The following is a 19,598-nucleotide window of genomic DNA, read 5'->3' on the forward strand; positions in this document are numbered from 1 at the left end:
CGTGTGAGCAAAAAAACAAACAAACAAAGCATGTCTTCCAAACAGAAAAGAAAAATCACTCGGGTTGTTCTCGTGCTAACACTTCACCTCTACCCGCTGCAGCTCTGTCACTCGGTGAGCTCCGGGCAGCAGCCGGATGCTTCTCTCTCTCCCCGGGAGTCAGCAGGTGGCAGGTGGGGACAGACTCCTGGAGCGTGGCGCGCGGACGAAAAGACCCATCACAGCGCAAATCTGCGCAAAACCAGCCGGTCGGGTCTGCAGGGGCTTCGGTCTGAATCTGCGGCCTTTCCCGGGGAAACACTCCCACCTTTCATTTTACAGAAAGTTGATGAACGTGGAAGAAACGTAGCGTCCAACAAGTTGTCCTGGACTGCTGGACACATCAGCACAGGACCGAAGGCCTCAGCTTTGGACCATGAAGAAGGATATCAAGCTGATTTCACAGGTTGGAGCTGATTCAAGGGGAAACTGCACCTTATTTATATAAAAGTTAATTTACAGGTGTTGATGAGTCACAAGTGTTAAAGGGATAGTTCACCCCAAAATGAAAATTCACTCGTTATCTACTCACCACTATGCTGATGGAGGGTTGGGTGAAGTGTTCGAGTCCACAAAACACTTTTGGAGTTTCAGGGGTAAACAGCGTTGCAGCCAAATCCGAAACAATTGAAGTAAATGTAATTCAAACTCGAAACAGCTTCATTTACACCATGTTTTTAGCCTAAATGTCCTCTGATATCTTCCGCTGAAAAAATTTTGGGTGAACTATCCCTTTAATTGGTGAAATGCTGAATTGGTGGAGTATACTATGCAGGAGTAGCAGAGGCCCAATCTTCATATCTTCTTTATTTTACATGCAGGTTTCCATGGAGTCCATGGGAAAGTTTTGGGTCCATCATTTGACTCCAGTCCACATTTCTCTGAGTGGCAGGCGATGAGGCCTTTTGTGCAGTGTGATGAGAACGTCATGACCTTCACTGCTTCAGGACAAGGACTGACACACCTGTTAGTGGACAGAGGTAAGATGATACAATATTATATTACAGAGGAGTTTCTAAATATGTCTGGATTCTTTCATCAGGATTCACACATAATGAAATCAATGAAAATGTTAAATAAGTGAAAAAAATCTTACGGAATCTGTTCCCTAATCCTACCTAAATGTAATGGTTTCTTTCCTGACCCGTATCACATCCTTTCACCAAGGTGCGTGATAATCCGTCCAGTAGTTCCTGTGTAATCCTGCTAACTAACTTTCTTGCGTTTCAGAGGCCGCGTCTCCCATCTCTCTGTTCCAGCTGCCTCCATACTGTGGCTACTCGGTGAGGACGTCATGGAGTGACCTGGAGATGATGGTGCCTTACGATGCGTGTTACATTACACAGGAGGTACCAGCAGCCCCCGCATTGCATTTTAATCGGAAGCTTTTTTCCAAACAGAGTGATCATCAAACCCTCCTGTTGTTCTCGTTGTCAGAATGACAGTTATGTGTTGCCCATGTTGTGGTGGGACACTCCTCTGAAGCTCTCCTGCCCGGTGCAGCCGTCCACTCCTGCCCCTTCTCCCTCCCTCCCATCAGTCTTCTGCTCCCCGTACGGCATGGCGGTGCAGAAACATGGGCAGGAGCAGGAGATACCGATGCTGGGAGTCAAAGGTGGGTCGACCTTCATGTGGGTTTAATGTTGAGGGGTTTGGAAAAATAAATGAATGTAACAATTCTAATGTATTTAGGCCACCAAAAAAGTTCAATACAAAGTTCCACACTGCAGTTTTAAATGGTGCAGTACTTTCATAGTTTCAAAAAAGTTATATACAAAATATTTAAATGATCTCTAAACTGTTTTTCGGTAATCACTGCTATTATATACTTCTTTCCCAAAAATCATTTTTCAGATGGTTAGTGCTTCTCTTTCCAGATCCTGTTTCTGCCACCTCCATGCTGCCAAGAATATAATTCTGATCCTTTGCAGAGCGTTTTATTTGTCGGCCTAAAAGTCGTCAAATTTAAATATAACCGATCCGAAAAAACAGACGACATAAACTTATAATCATCCCAATTTCATTAACAGAATGAGACTGACTTCAGAGATGTGTCATCTGCTTTACAGTGAACGGAGGCTGGCGTCCATTTGTATCTGAGGAGTGTGCGTATCTTGTCCACTCCAGACCTGACGAGCTCACCTTCTTCATCTCTTACAAAGCCTCTTGTATCACAAGTGGGGTGAGTTGTCTAAAGCCGTTTTCAAACATGAACTCCGAATAAATGTCCAGACAATCAGGTCCGTAAGTTCTCCTCCTTTCGTATAAGGTGAACGCAGGAGATTCTCCGGGAACAACAGGAAAATATTTGAAGCAGGTGAGGGGTGGCGTCTGCGTAGAGCAGGCAGGGGGTAGGACATGATGTATCAATTCTGCTGCGGAAATCATGCATTCCTGTTAACATCACATCAACACCGGCATTGGCCTTTATCACCAAAAGCAAAAAGTATTGTTTCTTTTTTAACTTTTACATCTGTTGCGTTAGAAATATCATGACCTTTCCGAGTTACTTGAGAATTCTCCGGACATTTTCCTGCTGTATTCTCACATGGGTTCACTTTCCTCAGGGGCTGGCAGGTAAAACTCAGGAGAATGTTTGGAGACTATCCATAGTTCCGTGGATGTCAAAAGATGTTCCCATCTCGTTTTTCTGTTTTGATGTTTTTCTCACAGGACGGACTGAGTCTTCAGCTTGTATTTAATGATCAGGAATACATCCTCTCCTGTCCAGTCAATCCTCAGTTTCACTTCATCACAGATCCTGTGAGCCCTGCACCCACCGACCATCCGCCACCCCTTCCTCAACCCCCAACCGAGGAGCAGATCCCTCAACTTTCACACTACTCCTACTACCCATACCCTGGTCTACACTACGCCCAGCTGCCCCAGGTCTACCCTCCTGGCCCACAGCCTGCCGAGCCCCCCACGCCCACTCAAGGTAGTCCTCCCGGGCCGCAGCTCCAGACCCTCTACCCCACAGGGCTTGACGTGACGCCTGGATCTCCTGGAAAGCCCCCTTCCCCTCCTTATCAGCCTCCTGTGGTGGTACAAGCTACATATGCTCCAACTCTTAGCCCAGCGCAGATTAGCCAATCCCACCAACTTCCTTTTTTGCCCCTCGGCCCTACTCAGTATTCATCTGGTCTGTATTACCCCCACATGCCGTTCTACTACCCTGCAGTGACACCAGCTCCGACCTCTGCAGCGACAACAACTACTACTACTACTACCACTGTTCCTCCAGGTACCCACCCACCCGGACCTCCAGTAAATCCTTACTACCCGCACTATTATCTTCAGATACCTTACTATCCTGCACCCACTGCAGCACCGGCTACTCTCCCGCTCACCTCACCTTCTCCTCCTCCTCCTCCCACCTCTCCACCGAAACATCCTGTAGATCCACAACCGCCCTTTCCTCACCCATATTATCCCTATTATTATCCCTTCTACCCACCGTTCTACCATCCACCGTACCACCCCTTTCTGCCCCAGTATCCAGAGATTCAAACACCGACCATGACAGAGCCTCCCCCCACCACCACCACCACCACCACAACAACTACTGCTACAACTCCAACTCCCACCACCACAAGTACGACGCCGTCCCCCACAACACAGCCTGCTACACAGATGCCTCATCTCCAGTGTTTGATGGGGAGGATGGCTGTCTTCCTGCCTTTTGCTCACCAAGACTCCATCCAGGTCAAAGGTCAGAGTTAGTTTGGATCCAAGAGACCTTTCTGTTCATGGGAAGTTTAGATCGTCATGTTTTTTTTATAAAAGAGACAGTTGTTGGGGAATTTTATTTGTTATCTTCGACGAAAACACAAAAGGTTCCATACAAACAGTTTCTACTCTCCAACACACCCAGTGCTTAGTGACTCAGGCCCTGCATCACAGCGAGAATAAATGAAGCATACACATTATTATTTTATTTTATACATATAAATATGTTGGGCTGCAGCGAACAACTCATTTCATTAACGAAAATCAGTCTGCAGATATTCCCATTACTTCATTTATTTCCTTTACTTGGAGTGTATTTGACTCTTCCCTTCCGCTGCTGTAACATGGCACATTTCCCCCACGGTGGGACTCAGGATTATTTTACCTTATCTTGTCTTATTATAATTTCCTAGAGCTTAAGGTGGTGTCTTAGAATTTCTTATTTTATCTGACAGTCTGTCCAAAATCTAAATGCATTCAAGTCATGCAAGTAAAGCAGCAAATCCTAACATTTGAGAAGCTAGAACCAGTGATCGTTGAGCATTTTTACTTGGTGACGGGGTGAAAAGTTGTAATGATGATTATTTTGACTTTTCTTAATGAAGCATCTTAAAGTAAAAGTGCACATCCCTCTGTACTGTCACTCCGTCAGTGTTCCTAGATCAGCCTGCAGACTGCTGGGAGTGAAGTTTATTAACTTTAATGTCAAAACATTCGTTGTTTCTCACCTCAGACCAAAGGAAGACGTGGCTGCCTCTCTCCACTGTGTCACCACTGTGTGGGTACATGCTGCAGATGGCTGAGAGCTCTGGTGTAATCCTTCACTCTCCTCTGCCTGCCTGCCACAGCCTGTCATGGGTGAGATCCTCCATGATGCTTCGTCACTGCCGCTGAATGTATCACACTTATATGACTGGACTTTCACACACTTCTGTTTTTTGCTTAAAGAAATGAGAAAAGATGGGGTTTCTTTGAGTGGTAGTGATGGGATGGAAAAATCATCCTTTATACCATAAGTCTTTTTTCAAATGGGAGAGCCTTTTTAGTTGGTAACAAATCTTTGGTTTTGACGTGCTCCTGTAAGAGGTAGTACATCCATTATACTATATGTTGAAGTTCACAACTTTTTATTGAAGAGAAAGTTTCTAAGTTTTCTTTTTTTAATTTGGAGCCCTAGTAGTTGTATCATCAGAGCTCCATATAAGCGTGTAACCTATACAAATCAACTTTCACGCAACATCTGCACACATTTCCATTTAATCATAAACTAAGAATGACATGATATCATTTATGTATTTAGACACAATGGATGAGGACACTAGTAGTACTATGATAATGAATATTGTTCAAAGTGTGTGTGGGGGTGGGTGTGTGGTAATTTTTAAGGCTGAATTAGTTTTGGTGCTTTTACCAGATTAGGATATTGTAGATTATTATGTTTATGCTAACATACCTTCCTGTGCAGAAGTTTGAGGCAGTGAAAGTAAAGTGAGGATACTTTCGCAACAGAAATCTTTTTTTGTATTTGCAATACATGATGTGAAAACACATAAACAGCAGTAATTCTTAAATGCATACTTGTGCAGTTTTTATGACGCTTGGCAGGCCTCTTGGAGAGACCTCAAAACAACTCCTCTGTGAATTTACTTGTTCATGATCTCAGAGTTTAACAATGTTTTTTTTTATTGCCCCCTCCACATGGGGGGGTTAACAGCCGACCTGAGTGATCCGATCACAAGCGTTCACTTTCATCTGTGCATATCTGTCATTAAAATGCACCCTGAATGTGTCCCCTGTGATCACTTGTGATGGAATCTTCCGCGCTCTATCTGCAAATAATCACGTACATGTTTTCTGTTTGTGACGACCAGATAATGTTGTGGTGAGCCAGTCTGAGTTCACAGATGTGCCTGTTGTCAATGTGTTTGTGTGGGAGAGAGACGGAGAGCGCGGAGTCGGGCGGGGCTGAGAGAGTCAATGATCTATGGAATGAGATTTTCCCCATTGGGAAATATAATAGAAATCATTATGTGGTGTACTGTATATAAATGGGTGGAGAAAATACTGAAACTGCCATGATGCAGCTTAACAGTGACGCCACAAAATGAGAAAATTATAATTGATTGCTAATGCTGATGCATTTTTCTTACCGCTTGGGTTGTCTCTGCACCTACGATTTACCATAACGGTCCCGCTTGTGTATGGATTGCAGATGAGCTGCTCACATTTACGATTAATCCCATATGGACTGTATGCAGCTGTTCCTCTCCATGCATCTGTATCTGTATGGGGTGGACTTTTATTTTTTAATGCTCATCATAGCCTGACTGGTAAAAACACATTTTAACACGAACTGAACTCATTTTGCAGACTTTAAAAATACAGGAGCTGGAAACCATGTGTGGTTGTTGTTCATACTGACCTTATTGATCCGTCTCTCTTCAGACTCCCACAACCATTTCATTACCTCTAATGTTTTGGGATCTGTCCATGGCGCAGTATCGAACTCTGGAGCCACAGTGCCCATATGAAAGTACCCCTGTCACCCATGCACCAGTTACCCCACCTGCATCCACTACCCCACCCAGCACCACCCCCTCTCCAGTCCAGAAGCCGAAAGTCAGCTGCTCCCCCCATCACATGACTATAAAGCTCCCGTCAGGACCCATCTCTGGAATTCTTCTTGAAGGTGTGTGTGTGTGTGTGTGTGTGTGTGTTTGTGTGTCGCATACGGCTGGCATCAGCTCTGCATGCATTGAAATCAAACTGATTTCAGGGAGGCTACTCCATGGTGTACATTTAAATGTAGGGGAGGGGGGCTACATCAATACAACTACATTTTTGATAAACTGCTTTTTCAAACTAAATAGATCTGTCCATCTAAACGTTTTGGCTCCGTTTCAGTTTTAATCCCTGTCCATACTAACAAGCCTGAAAACGCGTGACTCCTCACATACACTGGGTATGAGCATGCCGGTGTAAAAAAGAAGGCAAGCACGCCTGCTTAGATCCCGCTGGACATGGGAATTATCAAAGATTGCAAAAATAATTTAATAATTTCTTCTCCTAAGCATGTCAGCAGACGTATCGTTGGAAAATGCTAGATTTAATATATAGCTTTTAGCAAATACAACAGGGTCAGCGGCGCTTATTTATCCATGTTGCGTTCTACACAGGTCGCCGAGGCTGATGTTGGTAATGTGATAGAAGCTTGATGATTCAGCAAGGCTACGTCGTGACCGAAATGACTCAATCAGCAAGAGGTTGCTACATCATCATTTCCCAAACATCTGTTTCGCCCGTCCAGAAAAAAATTGCTGCTGCCTAAAACGTGGCAAGCAGCGTTTCCAAGTTCTCAAATTTAGCAGCTCTGAAACTCGTGAATAGTGTGGATGCCAGGCTGAGCCAACGTGGCGTATCCATAGCAAATGTAACGCATACGTCAAACTTAGTAGTAGGGATGTGGCCTTAAACCCTTGTCCTCCTCATGCTGAAAGCTTTAAACATTCGAAATACACAAGCATTTTATATTTCCACTTGTACTTGTTTTCAGACATGAAAGGGAACCCGATGAGCCTTCAGGATGCCCCAGAGCGCTGTGGGTATTCTGCAAGCAAAGGCAAAGATGGCAAAATCCAATTGAGTCTCCAGCTGCAGTCACAGTGCCACATGAGCGTGCAGGCAAGTATTGACTCGGATCTCACACTGAGCACATGACCTTTTGTATAATTGACCATTTGCTTTACCTAATAACTCTTGTGTAAACATTTTTCTCTAAAAGGGTAACGTGTACATAATCTCTATCGTCTACATGACGATGAATGGGAGAAAGGAGGCTCAGGTTTCTTGTCCAGTTGTTGCCCCAGGTTCCGGCAAAGGTAGACGGGTTTTATGTTTACACATCTGTAACGTTATTCACTTTGCCAAAAGGTGTTTTCTCCAGCCCATTCAGAGTTATTTTAACCGCAAGGCTGACATTTGTTGTGCCATCCCACAGAGTGCAGCCTTCCCAGCGATCAGCGTCTCCCCTGTGGACCCGCGTTTGTGTCCCAGCCACAGTGCCTCTCCATGGGCTGCTGCTTCAGCAAGCAGTCCGATGCCTGCTACTACCCCATGGATGGTGAGCTGCAGCTTGTGTCCCCCACTAGCATGTTCACGTCACATAGCTGAGTCTAGTCCAGCTGTGCAGCATGATTCAAGTTGGCAGTGAGACAGAATGTGAAAAGGGTATAAGAAACCTTGGGTCTCATTATCAATTGCCTCCTGAGATTTCTGACCTTTTGTGCATCTGACCTTTATGTGTGTGTGTGTGTGTGTGTGTGTGTGTGTGTGTGTGTGTGTGTGTGTGTGTGTGTGTGTGTGTGTGTGTGTGTGTGTGTGTGTGTGTGTGTGTGTGTGTGTGTGTGTGTGTGTGTGTGTGTGTGTCCCCCTCCTCCAGAGTGCACTATTGACCACCACTTTGTCTTCTCCGTGCCTGCCTCCATCACCGAGCCCCCTCTCTCCCCCGCCCATCTTGTTGCTGGCAGCGACTCCACCTGCAAACCTCAGAGAGTCACTTCTGACTATGCCTTGTTCAAGATCCCAATGGACGGCTGCGGGGCGCGCCGAGTGGTGAGCTTTAATGAATGGACATTCTTTATATCGTCAACAAGCGATGAGCTCACCCTAAAAGCATGTACATGTTCTTGCAGTGGCGGATCTAGGATTTTTCTAAATCAAGGCCAATATGGGCCCCAATTTACACAGAGGGCCCAATTATGTGTCTCAACCTTCATGCATCATTCAGGATTCAATTATCAGATATCAGACATCAGCTTGGGCCAAATACCCCCTGGCCCTGCCCCTGAATCCACCCCTCTGTTGTTGACAATTGAGTATTCATTAGTTTCCATGTACTAACTGTGTGTGTGTGTGTGTGTGTGATGCTGTCCTGACAGGTGGTGGGGCAAATGGTCATCTACATGGTGGAGGTCATCAACAAGGTTCAGGGAATCAGTGTCAACTACGGCACCATCACCAGAGATTCTCCCGTCAGGTCAGAACATGCTGCTGCTGATTATCAGAGTAAAGTACCACAGTGCTGAGAGGATGCAGCAGTTTCACTCTGAATGAAATACTGTAACTAATGTTTCAAACAGGTTTAGCGTTTTGTAAATCTAGTTTAGTGAGAAACGCCTGCAATAACTGATCTTTTGTTCAGTTTCCTGCTCCTCCATCATATGTTTCCCCATCTCTCTTTTATACCTAGAGATAAAATCTTCCTATTTTATTAAAGTTAAACCTCGACTGCCCAACTGACATAGGCTAAAACATACGTTATACAGATATATCTAGAGGTGTAAGACCTGTTCAATTTGATCACAATGTTTACAGTGGGATTTTAGCACAGGATCGTTTCTGTCTTTCATCTTCTCTCTCCCTGCATTTCCTTCATATTTAGCCATCATCGATGCATAGATTTCCGTTACTTTATTTCTGGTGTCATTCTCAGGGTTTTGGTGGAGTGCCGGTTTCAGCCGGGCTCTGTCCTGACTGTGAGCTACCTGGTTAAAACTCCCACGCTCGGTCCTGGAGTTCAGACCCAGGAGATGTATGGAGTCCAGCTCAGGATTGCCAAAGGTAGACGGTCTTTGTTTAAACACTAACTGCTGTTTTACATTACTGAAAATTTACTTTTGCAGTGGGTTTTTTTCCGGCAACACAAGTTTACTCCTGCCAGGAGGAATGGAAACTGATAATTGAAGTTCCACATGAATGATTTGAACTTATCCTGATCAGGAGCTTCTACTTTATCTAAAGTGAGGGAAAGTTGCTTTTCTGATCTGCAGTCGTTCCATTACACTTCATGTCCCAGACCCTGAGTACAGCAGCTACTACCCTCAGTATCACCAGCCCCTGCAGATGCTGCTGGGGAAACCCCTCTACCTGGAAGTGCGGCTGCTGAACGCCCCGGATCCCGGTGTGGTGCTGCTGGTGCACTTCTGTGTGGCCTACCCCCGCTCTGGAAAATCGGTGTGGGTGCTGCTTTACAATGGGTGCGTCGAAACATCAAAAATATTGAGCTCAGCTATGACTATATTTATAACGGGGAGATTGAAGGGAAGTATAGCTGTGAGACAGTTGGCCTTTTAATCCAATGTTAATCCCTAGATGTCCCAACCCCTTGGATCCAGCGCCACACCAGGTGGTGTTGTCTGCTCCTCGACCACCTTCTCCTCGGGGTCAAACCCGCCGCTTCACTATCAGCACCTTCCAGTTCCTTCCTGATGGTGAGTTCAAGGACCCGAATGAAGAGGTAAGGATGAGCAGAGTCCCTGAAATTCTAGTGTTAATATTTGCGTGGAATATTATAGCTCTTAGTTGTTGATTATGTTGTGAGTCATTTTCCAGCTGTAGCCTATTGATTTACTACTTATTGTGCAGACTCTGAACTAGAAGTCTGGCACAAGTATTTCTACTGTAAGGCTGCTTGTAAAAGTTAGGAGTAGAAAGACATTTTTGGAAATGTGCATATTTGCTTTTTGGTTAGGGTTAGGGATTTGCTAAGACATGGTTAGCTTAGCTTGGCATAAACAGTGGATGTACAGTATATAAAGATGGACGACACGACTGCTCCCCAAAAGTGAAGCCAAGGCATCTTGATGGCAAACCTGGCTGCAATATAGGCCATAATGTGCCTCCTCCATGTTCGTAGATGGGATATGGACCATGTTTTGGCGTTTGTATCTGGATAGTGGGAGGAATTGGAGACGTATCGTCTATCTTTATATAGAGTTTACTGTAGAAACAGCTAGCCTGGCTCTGTCCAAAGGTAACAAACAAAACATCTTCATTTAATCCAGTCCAACCTGAAATGTCAACATTACAAGGGATCATGAAATGCTAGTAGGGAGTTTATTGTTCCTTTTTCACTGTTTTTCAGTCTTAACTAAGCTGGCTGCTGACTGGGGCTCTACATTTTACAGACACATTGGGAAGCGGTGTCACTCTTATCTCTTTCCCTGCAGCAAGAACATTATCGTATTTCCCCATATGTCAGATTGTTGCTTAAAGCATGCTCATGGTTCTCTTACAGTTTGTATGAGCTGAAGGAAAGAGACGTAAAATAGGCAGCTGTCTGCTCAGAGCGTGCATGCATTTTCCCCCTGGTAGTTAATTAAGTCTTATCGTAGGATGGCAGTTGGCATTTTCACCTCTGATCCAATTTAGTCAAATGTAAACTCGTGGAAGTAACAGTGTGTTCTCTTTGTGCAAAGTCACACCGTTTATTTTGGCTAAAGGATGCAGTGGGAAATAGAAGTATTTACAGCTGAACCTCTAAATCTCAAGGCAGCATTCATGACGAGGAGATGTGGAGAGACCATTTTGTAAAGTGCAAATTCTGGCCAATTCTCAATTGCTAGCAGCTGCTTGTCACACTACATTGCACCCACACTCTGGAGACTTTGTCTAATCCCACTCCTCTTTCAACCCCTCAGATCTACTTCATGTGTTCGACTGAGATCTGCTCCCCACGTGACGGACCTTGTGTCGAGGGATGCTTCGGCCAATGACGGTGAGGAGAATTCGCCCTCTGTCCTCGAATCGCCCGCCGCTTTCTCCTGAACTCTGGAAGATTACATGGAAACACCCATGAATGGGCTGCATTGCACTGATCTCGGCCTGAGAGCGAGCAGCGGCTGCAGCTCCATACGACAGCAGGACAATGATTTAGTAATGAGGGCGGTTTTGAATTATTTATTAAGCCCGATCCATTTCCTGTTTTTCAGTTACGACATGGAAAGCGCTTGGAGTTGGTTGAGACGAGGATTATGATGATCATCCGGTGAGCAGAGCTTGAATAGTGTTGAGCTCCTGTTAAAATACTCCACTGTTGCTTTTGCTTTCTGACTGTGTCTAATCTGTTCTCCTGCTTTTCTTTTTTCAGGCGTCAGACAGCACTCATTTAACTGCCAATAAAAAGCTCCTAAAGGACGCTGAGGGTGTGTGTGTGTGTGTGTGTTTTTGTTCCTGAGCCTGCAGCCATTTGGTTTTACAGCAGGAAGTGGCACTCCATCCAAAAAGGGGGGCAACATTGTTTACATGAACACTTGGCCCCTCTGTACTGAGTCTCAGTTAGACACTGGCCTTCTTTGTTGTTCATCGTGTTGAATTTGCTGCATTAAAAATTGACAGTTGAGTAAGATAACTGGAGGTTTTAAATATTAATAATATTCCTTGAATCCCAGAATAAGTGACGAATCATGTTTGAAAGGGGACTTCAGAATATTTCCACCTTGGCTTGAATGTGCAAACATGAGCAGATTAACCTGCTTGCAGTTCATAACCCATGCATTCAACAATCAGCCCCCACTGTGCAGTGTGCACTTCACCCCTTTGTTGAAATATTACAGAGCCCTTTGTTTACTGTGTTGTTAATTGGATTAAACAAATTAGTTTGTGAACAATATCAGACACACTGACAAAGGCCCCTTTCAAGACACAGCCTCGAGATCAATAAATCAAGACCCCCCTTCATGTCTTGTATTATGTCAGATAACCTCTCACTATAAAGTACAGTGCAGCTCAGGGGAGATGTCTACTTTAATTGGTCGGTAATGAGGTTTTGTGTACAACAACTTAAATGTGATTTATTTTGCTTCTCAGCCAAAGAGCCTCACAGACTTAATAAACAAACACCAGGCAACTATAAGAATTTACATCTACACAAACGGGTAAGAATGTGAATACATCAGGATTAATGTTAAAATAAATACAACAATTAAAGAAACTGTTTGGGAACCTCTGTGAAGCCGGTTATATTTTAATCTGTGTCTGTTTGTCGGTTTGTTTGATTTGTCAGCAGCATTAAAAATTGCCAAACATTTCCACCAGACTTTATAGAGGTACAGGCCATTACATTTAAGTGCGAATGCAAATTAAGGTAGGGACACAATTCTTTCATTTCTTTTATATTTCTACTCGAAGAACTAGATAATCATGTAGGATTGTTCAGCTTTGGTGGATATGAGCTACTTTCTTAACTTTTGACATGAGAACATTAATACAACTCGTATCTTTTTTTAAATCAGATTAGCTCAGTTTATCTTAAAGATAGGAAACTATAGGGGAAACAGTCATACAGCTGGTCAAACTCTGTGATGATAATCTGTCTGACAGAACCTCTGGAGCTCACTTATAAACAACAGGTTTATGTGGATAATTGAGGTTATGAGCTGGTCTACTTCTTGTCTGGGTGTAGTCCCTTCCTGAAGTCTTGCTGTCACCATGCCAGGTTAGATGACAAACTTTATAGACTGTAAAAGGTTCAAAAACTAGTCCGGCATGTTTTCCTCTATAAAATTGCAAATTGGTGTTTTCACACTTGTTTTTTCTACAAGATAAGATACGATAAGGCAATCCCTTGTTTATTCCCATTGAGGAAATTTAGCTATTACAGCAGTCCAAGTCCAGAATGAATAATACCTGTATTTAAGAATAGAATAAAAATAAGAGAATAAAATAGAACTATATAAATTAAACTGATCAATCAATGGGTTAATCAAGCCTCATAGCTTTAGATGGGCAGATTTTCTATTGATTTTCTCAATGAATTGTTGGTAAAGAAACATAATTGTTGAAATGATATTAAATCAAATTCAAAGATTCCAGTCCAGTGGATGCAGGACTACTTGTTGGCTGGGCGTAGTGACTTCCTGAGGTCTTGCCGTCATCGTGCCAGAAAACCCAGTAAAGACTTTACAAGGTTAAAAAAAAAAACTAGTATACAACATAGTTCTCCAAAAATGGCATTTCTTTTCTTTTTTACTCTTGTGTTTTTGTTTGAATAAATCTTTTTAGTTAGGCCTTAGCTTTAGAGGGCCCGGTAGTTTTTGCTCCTGTTTCTAGTAAGCTACTGATTTTATCAACCCTCAGCAAGGAAGCGTATTTCTGAACATGTTAAACATTAAATTAAATTATTATGGTGCAGATAATTTGGGTTATGTGCAGGACTAGGTCTTGTCCTTACTGTGCCAGGCCGTCTAGTTAAGATAAGATAATCCTTTATTAGTCCCACAGTGGGGACATTTGCAAGACCTTTAAAGACTTGATTAGGTCTTAGCTGTAAGGGATCTGGAAGGCCTCTTGATTCAGTATCCAGTCTTCTACTGATTTTCTTCACTCTCTGCTAGGATGCATATTTCTGAAAATGATGATCTATTGCTTTAAGAAAGGGGAAGGGGGAAGGGGGGTGGCAGCCAGCCCATTTAAATCCTTACAAATCAGGATTAGGATTTGAAAAAAAAAAAAAAGAAATATCAGTTTTAGCTTGTATTGTAATTAGCTGCAGCAAATTGCCTTTTTGAAGTTGCGCTGCCTCTCCTGGTGGCTCCTGACCACTGGGTGTCATCCAAGCAATAAAAATGCCAGCGGAACATACGGCTGCTGCTGCATGCTGCATGACTCACAGCTGGGCTTGTGTGCGAGAGAGGAGACCTTGGCCCGTGTTTGCTGGTTGTGTAATGAGTTAGGAATGAAATGTTGCAGGGGCCGGACTTCACGGTACACCCATTCCCTTCAGCAGAGGAAATAAAAAAGGGCCCCTTTTTAGCAGAATAGAAATATGTACAATTTAAATGTTTTTTCTGCAGAATTGTGCACCACTAGTGAAGATGATGGTTGGATTTCAAGGTTTAAAGGAGGAAGAGTGTGAGCATGGTCTCTCAAGGCCTTCACACTCACACACACACACGCACTGAGTGAAATGTATGGAGGCACTGCGGCACCACTGCGTGTACTCATGGCCGCCTGGTTGTGCGTTCAAAGGGGAGAAGCGGAAGATAGGAGGAGGGGAATGACTCCACCGAGAGAGTAGGAGGAGGAGGGAGAGAGGACGGTTTCCTTTTCTGCAACACGCTGCCACAGCTCACCGGGAAACGGAGCGGGGGAAGAAAATAATAGGCGAGAGAGAGACAGAAAGAAAGAAAGAAAGAGGAAGACGATTAGGAAGAGGAGGAGGAAGAGAGGGAAACACCGCAGCCCCTCTGTCTGTCCGTGCGTCCTTTAGTCGCCGGTTGTTTTTTATTTATTTAAAAAAAACCAGAAACCCCTCTCGTCCCCTTTTTTCCTTTTTACCGCGGAGCCTCGCAGACTAACATGGGGGCAAGAGAAAGCTCCTGAGGCGGATCGACTTCCAGAGCGAGCCCTGCTATGTGGAGCCAGATAAGACGAGAGAGGAACCAGGCGACGGGGGAAGACATGTTGAGGGCTCCGCGCTCGTCTTGAGGAATCACGCTGACGAGCTCCCTGAGAAAAGACAACAACAACAGGAAAAGAACCCGGGAGGACAAGTGGACAGCAGGCGGTAGGCTGTGCTCAGGAGCCAGTGGTTTTCATCGGTGTTTATTCAATTGGTTTGTTGTGATCCGGAAAGACGGAGGCCTCTCAGGCAGCCCCGCAGTACATACATCCACGGCCAGCAAACGAGGGGGCTACAGCTGGGAATCGAGCCCGCAGACCGTCGGTTATTCCAGGGGACGTTTTCTCCATTTCAACCGCTGGAGTTGAATTATTTAATTGGAGTGTTTTAGATTAAAAAAGACATTTCCAGATACATCAACTCTTAAGGGGGTCATACAAAAGGCCCAGTGCAGCGAGAAGCTACCTGGCTGCATTTATTATTATTATTATTATTATTATTAATAATAATATTATTATTATTATTGTAATAATAAAAAAGACTGTTTTAACCCCAGGCAGCACTCAAGGTGCACAGGAGGTTTTTCAGCCCAGAGAGAGAGGACACAAAAAGAAGATTTTTAAATGTTAATGTCGACCGACGTCGCCTCCATCATGCTGCCCGTGTCCCGGGGACTCATGGACCGGGACAGAGAGCTGGACGCCATGGCCGGGGTGCACGCCAACCCGGGCGGCGCTCCCGCAGCCGTGCGGGGCATGAAGCGCGGAGACCCGGAGCCCGACGCGCAGACGGCCGCCGTTCTGGTGGACTCGGCCGGCGCGGAGTGCAAGCGTCCCCGCATGGACGGTTCGGGAGGAATCGGCGAGGTTGGTCAGGTGAGTGTGTGTGTGGTGGGGGGGGGGGGTCTGTTTGTGCAACAAAAAAAAAAACAGCAATGCAGAGACGATCATATCCTGCTGTGCACAAGCGTGGTGCAAGGAAGTCGTCATGCATGATACTAGTATCATTTCATCAAGGAATCTGCTATCCTCCACGCCACCATGCTTTCATCTATTAAACCATGCTTTCGTGTTTAACCAGTTTGCCTGTGTAAATTGAGGCTGCATTTAGTGTTATGCAGGTAGTTGCAGCTGTATCTGCAGCACAGGGGCCACCACTGGGCCCAGTCCATTCCCAGCACTGCAGGGAATACCTCCACATTTCTCAGCTGGACGTGCTGTGCAAAGGGAGCATTGCAGTGGTCCACTCTGAATGCAATCCACGGTGTCCGCTGAGCTGTTCCACTGTGGCTGCTACATTGCACCTCCAGGCATTGACTTCAGGTTCGAGAAGGAATTGCAACAGTAATTTGTTGCAGTACCAATTTGTATGAAGTCGACCCGCAGTGTTTGCCGGGTTGTTACATCGGAGCCCAGAGATCCTGCTGCTTCACAGCTCTTCAAAGATGCTGTTCTAATGAATAATATCAGTGGAGCCCAGGCAGAGTTCCAGCAGAGGGTAGGGAACGTAAACAAGCTCGACCTTTTATTATGCAAAAATCCTCTTCACCATGTGGCGTAATGCTGTGGACAACGTTTGGAATGGAAATTGATGTCAGTGTTTGTTTGTGTGATCTTTTTGGAAGTGGAGGGGCCGATGCAAGGACCTGCACTTTGATTGGAATGCAATGCAACCAGCCCAAACGTAACTGCATTCATTCTCAGTGGTGTTATCAGCATTTGTGCTGCAGTGTTTGGCTCTGATTCTGCATTTAACCTCTTGTAACCTATATTTCTTTTTAAATGTCAGGGAAATCTTTGTGCTGTAATATTTCCATAATCGTCAAACATGTCTTGATAAAGCACCAAGAGGAGGACAGGAGGATGCTCGGGACGTCGTTACAGTATATTACAAAGGGGCGAAGCACTCCTTTTAAAAAGATAGAAAGCTTTCTCCCCCACCATGAAAGCACCAGTAATGGAGGTGAAGTGGTCTGTTTGCTGCTGTTTGGAAAACTAAATGGATGGCTTTACATCGCCATGCTGTCTGCGTGTGTTGTGTGTGTGTGTGTGTGTGTGTGTGTGTGTGTGTGTGTTGACAGAAGGGCTTAGGAACGTAATGCACTTAAAAACAGATGTGAGTGGAAGACTTGTTTGTGTGGGAGAGAGAGAGAGGCACGGATCAATAGCTTCAGCACCTAAAATGTATTGAACGTGAGCTGGCTGGACAGTCCGGAAATGAGAGTGGGAGACATGCCCCCCCTCCTCCTCCTCCCCCCCTCTCCTCCCTGCCTCTCAGTTGGTGCAGGAACAGATTTGCCCTATCACTGGCAGTAAAGAGGCTTTGTTTCCAGCTAATGGGATCACATCTCATACTGGAGGGGGCATTATAACCACACTGATCTCTGAGATCCTTATCTGAGGCAGGGATCTTTCACAACACACAGGCTCATGCACATACACACACATCAGTAAGATCCACATGAAGATTATACCGTATTTATACATGTATAGAGCGACAATGATTAGTCAATGTAGTGACTAGTCCACAGACAGAAAAATAACAGGCAACTCTGTTAATAATTAATTGTTTCAGTCTTTTTTTTCTTAAATGTATTGATTATTGATTTCCTGTATTTTTTTTTGTACATATCTTAACGTTTATGGCTGTTGGTTGGACAAAATCAGGCATATGGAGATGTCATTTTGCAGTTTTAGAATTAGAGGAGACTATTTTATACTATTTTCTATAGAGTAAATTATCAATAGATAAAATAATCAGACAATTAATCAATAATGAAAATAATAATTAGTTGCATACATTTGTTTTTCCACTGCTATGACATAAGTTTGGTGGCCCTTTTTCCCATCACTTGTCGTTTGAGCTGCACACAATGAAACAATCGTCCTCTGATCAAACTGTGTTTATATAAAACTCTGGTGTATTTTAAATTCTCCTTACCTGGTGACGCCAGTAATACTCTACAAACAAACTGGGATGTGACATCCAATTTTCCTGCTTTTTAAAAGCACTTGGCTCTTCAAGAAAAAAAATCTATAAAAATGCACACAAGCACTTCTGTAAAGCTAATCCTCAGAGGAGAGTAAAGGATGGAAAGTATTACAGAAACCCATCCCCTGGCTCTCGTCAAGCATCGTGTCTCTTTTCCTCCATCCTTTCCATCCTTGATTTAAAAAGAAAAAACACATTTATTTCCGACATCACAGCAGGAGTTGAACTCTGACCTGTAATTCAAGCCAATACAATGGGGTGTGGTTGTGGTAGAGCAAGCCATTTAAACGGCAGCAGCCTAATAATGGGATCCTTCCCATTTGGCTATTGACCCCGCTGTTTTTCTCATTAACTGCTAGGGTGTGATGTCATCGCAGTGCGGGGGTGGAAAGCGCTGTCAAGTCAGATTTGCTAAGTTGTAGCGGAGCAGCAATGCATGTATAAGTCTGTGCAGCATGCACTACATGACTGAGTGTTCAGCTAACATGCAAATACAGCCAGTGGGAGAAAAAATAAGCTGGGTGCATTGAACAAGTTCAAATGTTCACTGCTGCTCATAGAAATCAGATGTTGACCTGGAGCTGACACGGTGTTCATCCAATAATGTAGAGTCTAAATGTCTATGAAGCTTTTGAATAAGCTTCCAACAGGAGGGTTCACAGTAAAAATAACTACACGTCTATGTTGCATTCCTCTGCAGCGCCAGCAAAGTCCTGCATTTTTCAGGACAACAGGAGACTCGTAACACCACCCTGCGTCTCCAGCCCTGCTCAGATTTTGGGAAATGTTGAGAGGAGGTTGTCGGATTCAATATCCATCCGGCGTGCTGCTGAGCAGCCCATGTTTTGTTGTCACTCTGCGGAGGAACCGGGACTCTCTCTAACCTAATAAGGTCTTGCCTGCGGTGACAGCACTGAGGACAAATGACTTGAGTAGGACATTAATGTAGGTGGATCACCCCTCTGTACTTTCATCTCGGGCCCGGCTCTGAAATAGAATGAAAACGTCAAGAAAAGAAAAATGCACTCCTTCTGCGAGTTCAGAATATTTATTTAGTTTAGGACCCTGTTTTTCTGTGATAAATCGCCAGCAGAGGGACGGTGCGCTCCTGTTCATACCCGGTGTTAACATCTGTTGCAGGTGATCCTATCGTCCAGATCTCACTTCTGCTCTAGATGCAAATAAATACGCAGCTACATCAGCTCTGTTCACAAGACCAGATGATGACAAATGACGACAGACTATGACAGGCAGGTCTGTGGCTAATGCATTTGTTTGTGTGTGTACTCAAACGTCTATCCTTGTGAGGACCATTTTGAGTTCAGACCTTTTAGAGCCAGGACTTTGGCCGGCCCTCACTTTTTCAAAGAGCTGCTTGAGGACTAAGACTTGCTTTTAGGTCATTTAGTGATGTTTTAGGGTATGGTAAGGGAACAGATAATGCATTATGCAAGAGAGAGAGAGAGAGAGAGAGAGAGAGAGAGAGAGAGAGAGAGAGAGAGAGAGAGAGAGAGAGAGAGAGAGAGAGAGAGAGAGAGAAAAAAAATCAGTAGGCAGCAGTGAGTGTTGAGTGTTACTATTGTGTATCAATGTATTGAAAATATCTTTCGTTCATTATGAAGCTGCAATGGTGCAGGGGGCGTCAGCTGAGTGGGCGGTC

At 44.4% G+C, this 19,598-nt stretch overlaps 2 protein-coding genes across 3 annotated transcripts in view; both read left to right on the plus strand.

Moving 5' to 3' along the window:
• LOC117763266 lies at positions 1 to 11,748 on the plus strand. The gene is made up of 21 exons (XM_034588248.1): positions 1 to 114; positions 157 to 445; positions 861 to 1,019; positions 1,270 to 1,388; positions 1,477 to 1,654; positions 2,109 to 2,221; positions 2,713 to 2,965; positions 3,029 to 3,751; positions 4,502 to 4,626; positions 6,214 to 6,457; positions 7,322 to 7,449; positions 7,550 to 7,646; positions 7,766 to 7,888; positions 8,207 to 8,379; positions 8,706 to 8,803; positions 9,260 to 9,387; positions 9,623 to 9,803; positions 9,919 to 10,063; positions 11,247 to 11,323; positions 11,538 to 11,593; positions 11,696 to 11,748. The coding sequence occupies exons 1-19, from the start codon at positions 31 to 33 to the stop codon at positions 11,319 to 11,321; spliced, it is 3,435 nt and encodes a 1,144-aa protein (XP_034444139.1). The 5' UTR covers positions 1 to 30; the 3' UTR covers positions 11,322 to 11,323; positions 11,538 to 11,593; positions 11,696 to 11,748.
• Positions 11,749 to 14,518: 2,770 nt separating this feature from the next.
• The window catches only part of rbfox2 (RNA binding fox-1 homolog 2), a 38,112-nt gene continuing 33,032 nt past the window's right edge, over positions 14,519 to 19,598 (plus strand). Inside the window, exon 1 of one of the 2 annotated variants that reach the window (XM_034582299.1) lies at positions 14,519 to 15,822. In XM_034582299.1, the coding sequence (XP_034438190.1) occupies positions 15,571 to 15,822 (252 nt within the window). In that variant the 5' untranslated portion in view covers positions 14,519 to 15,570. The remainder of the gene's footprint in view (positions 15,823 to 19,598) is intronic. The other variant, XM_034582309.1, reaches the window with a different exon arrangement.

This window comes from Hippoglossus hippoglossus, chromosome 1, assembly GCF_009819705.1.
Source record: "Hippoglossus hippoglossus isolate fHipHip1 chromosome 1, fHipHip1.pri, whole genome shotgun sequence".
In the NCBI taxonomy this organism is placed as follows: domain Eukaryota; kingdom Metazoa; phylum Chordata; class Actinopteri; order Pleuronectiformes; family Pleuronectidae; genus Hippoglossus; species Hippoglossus hippoglossus.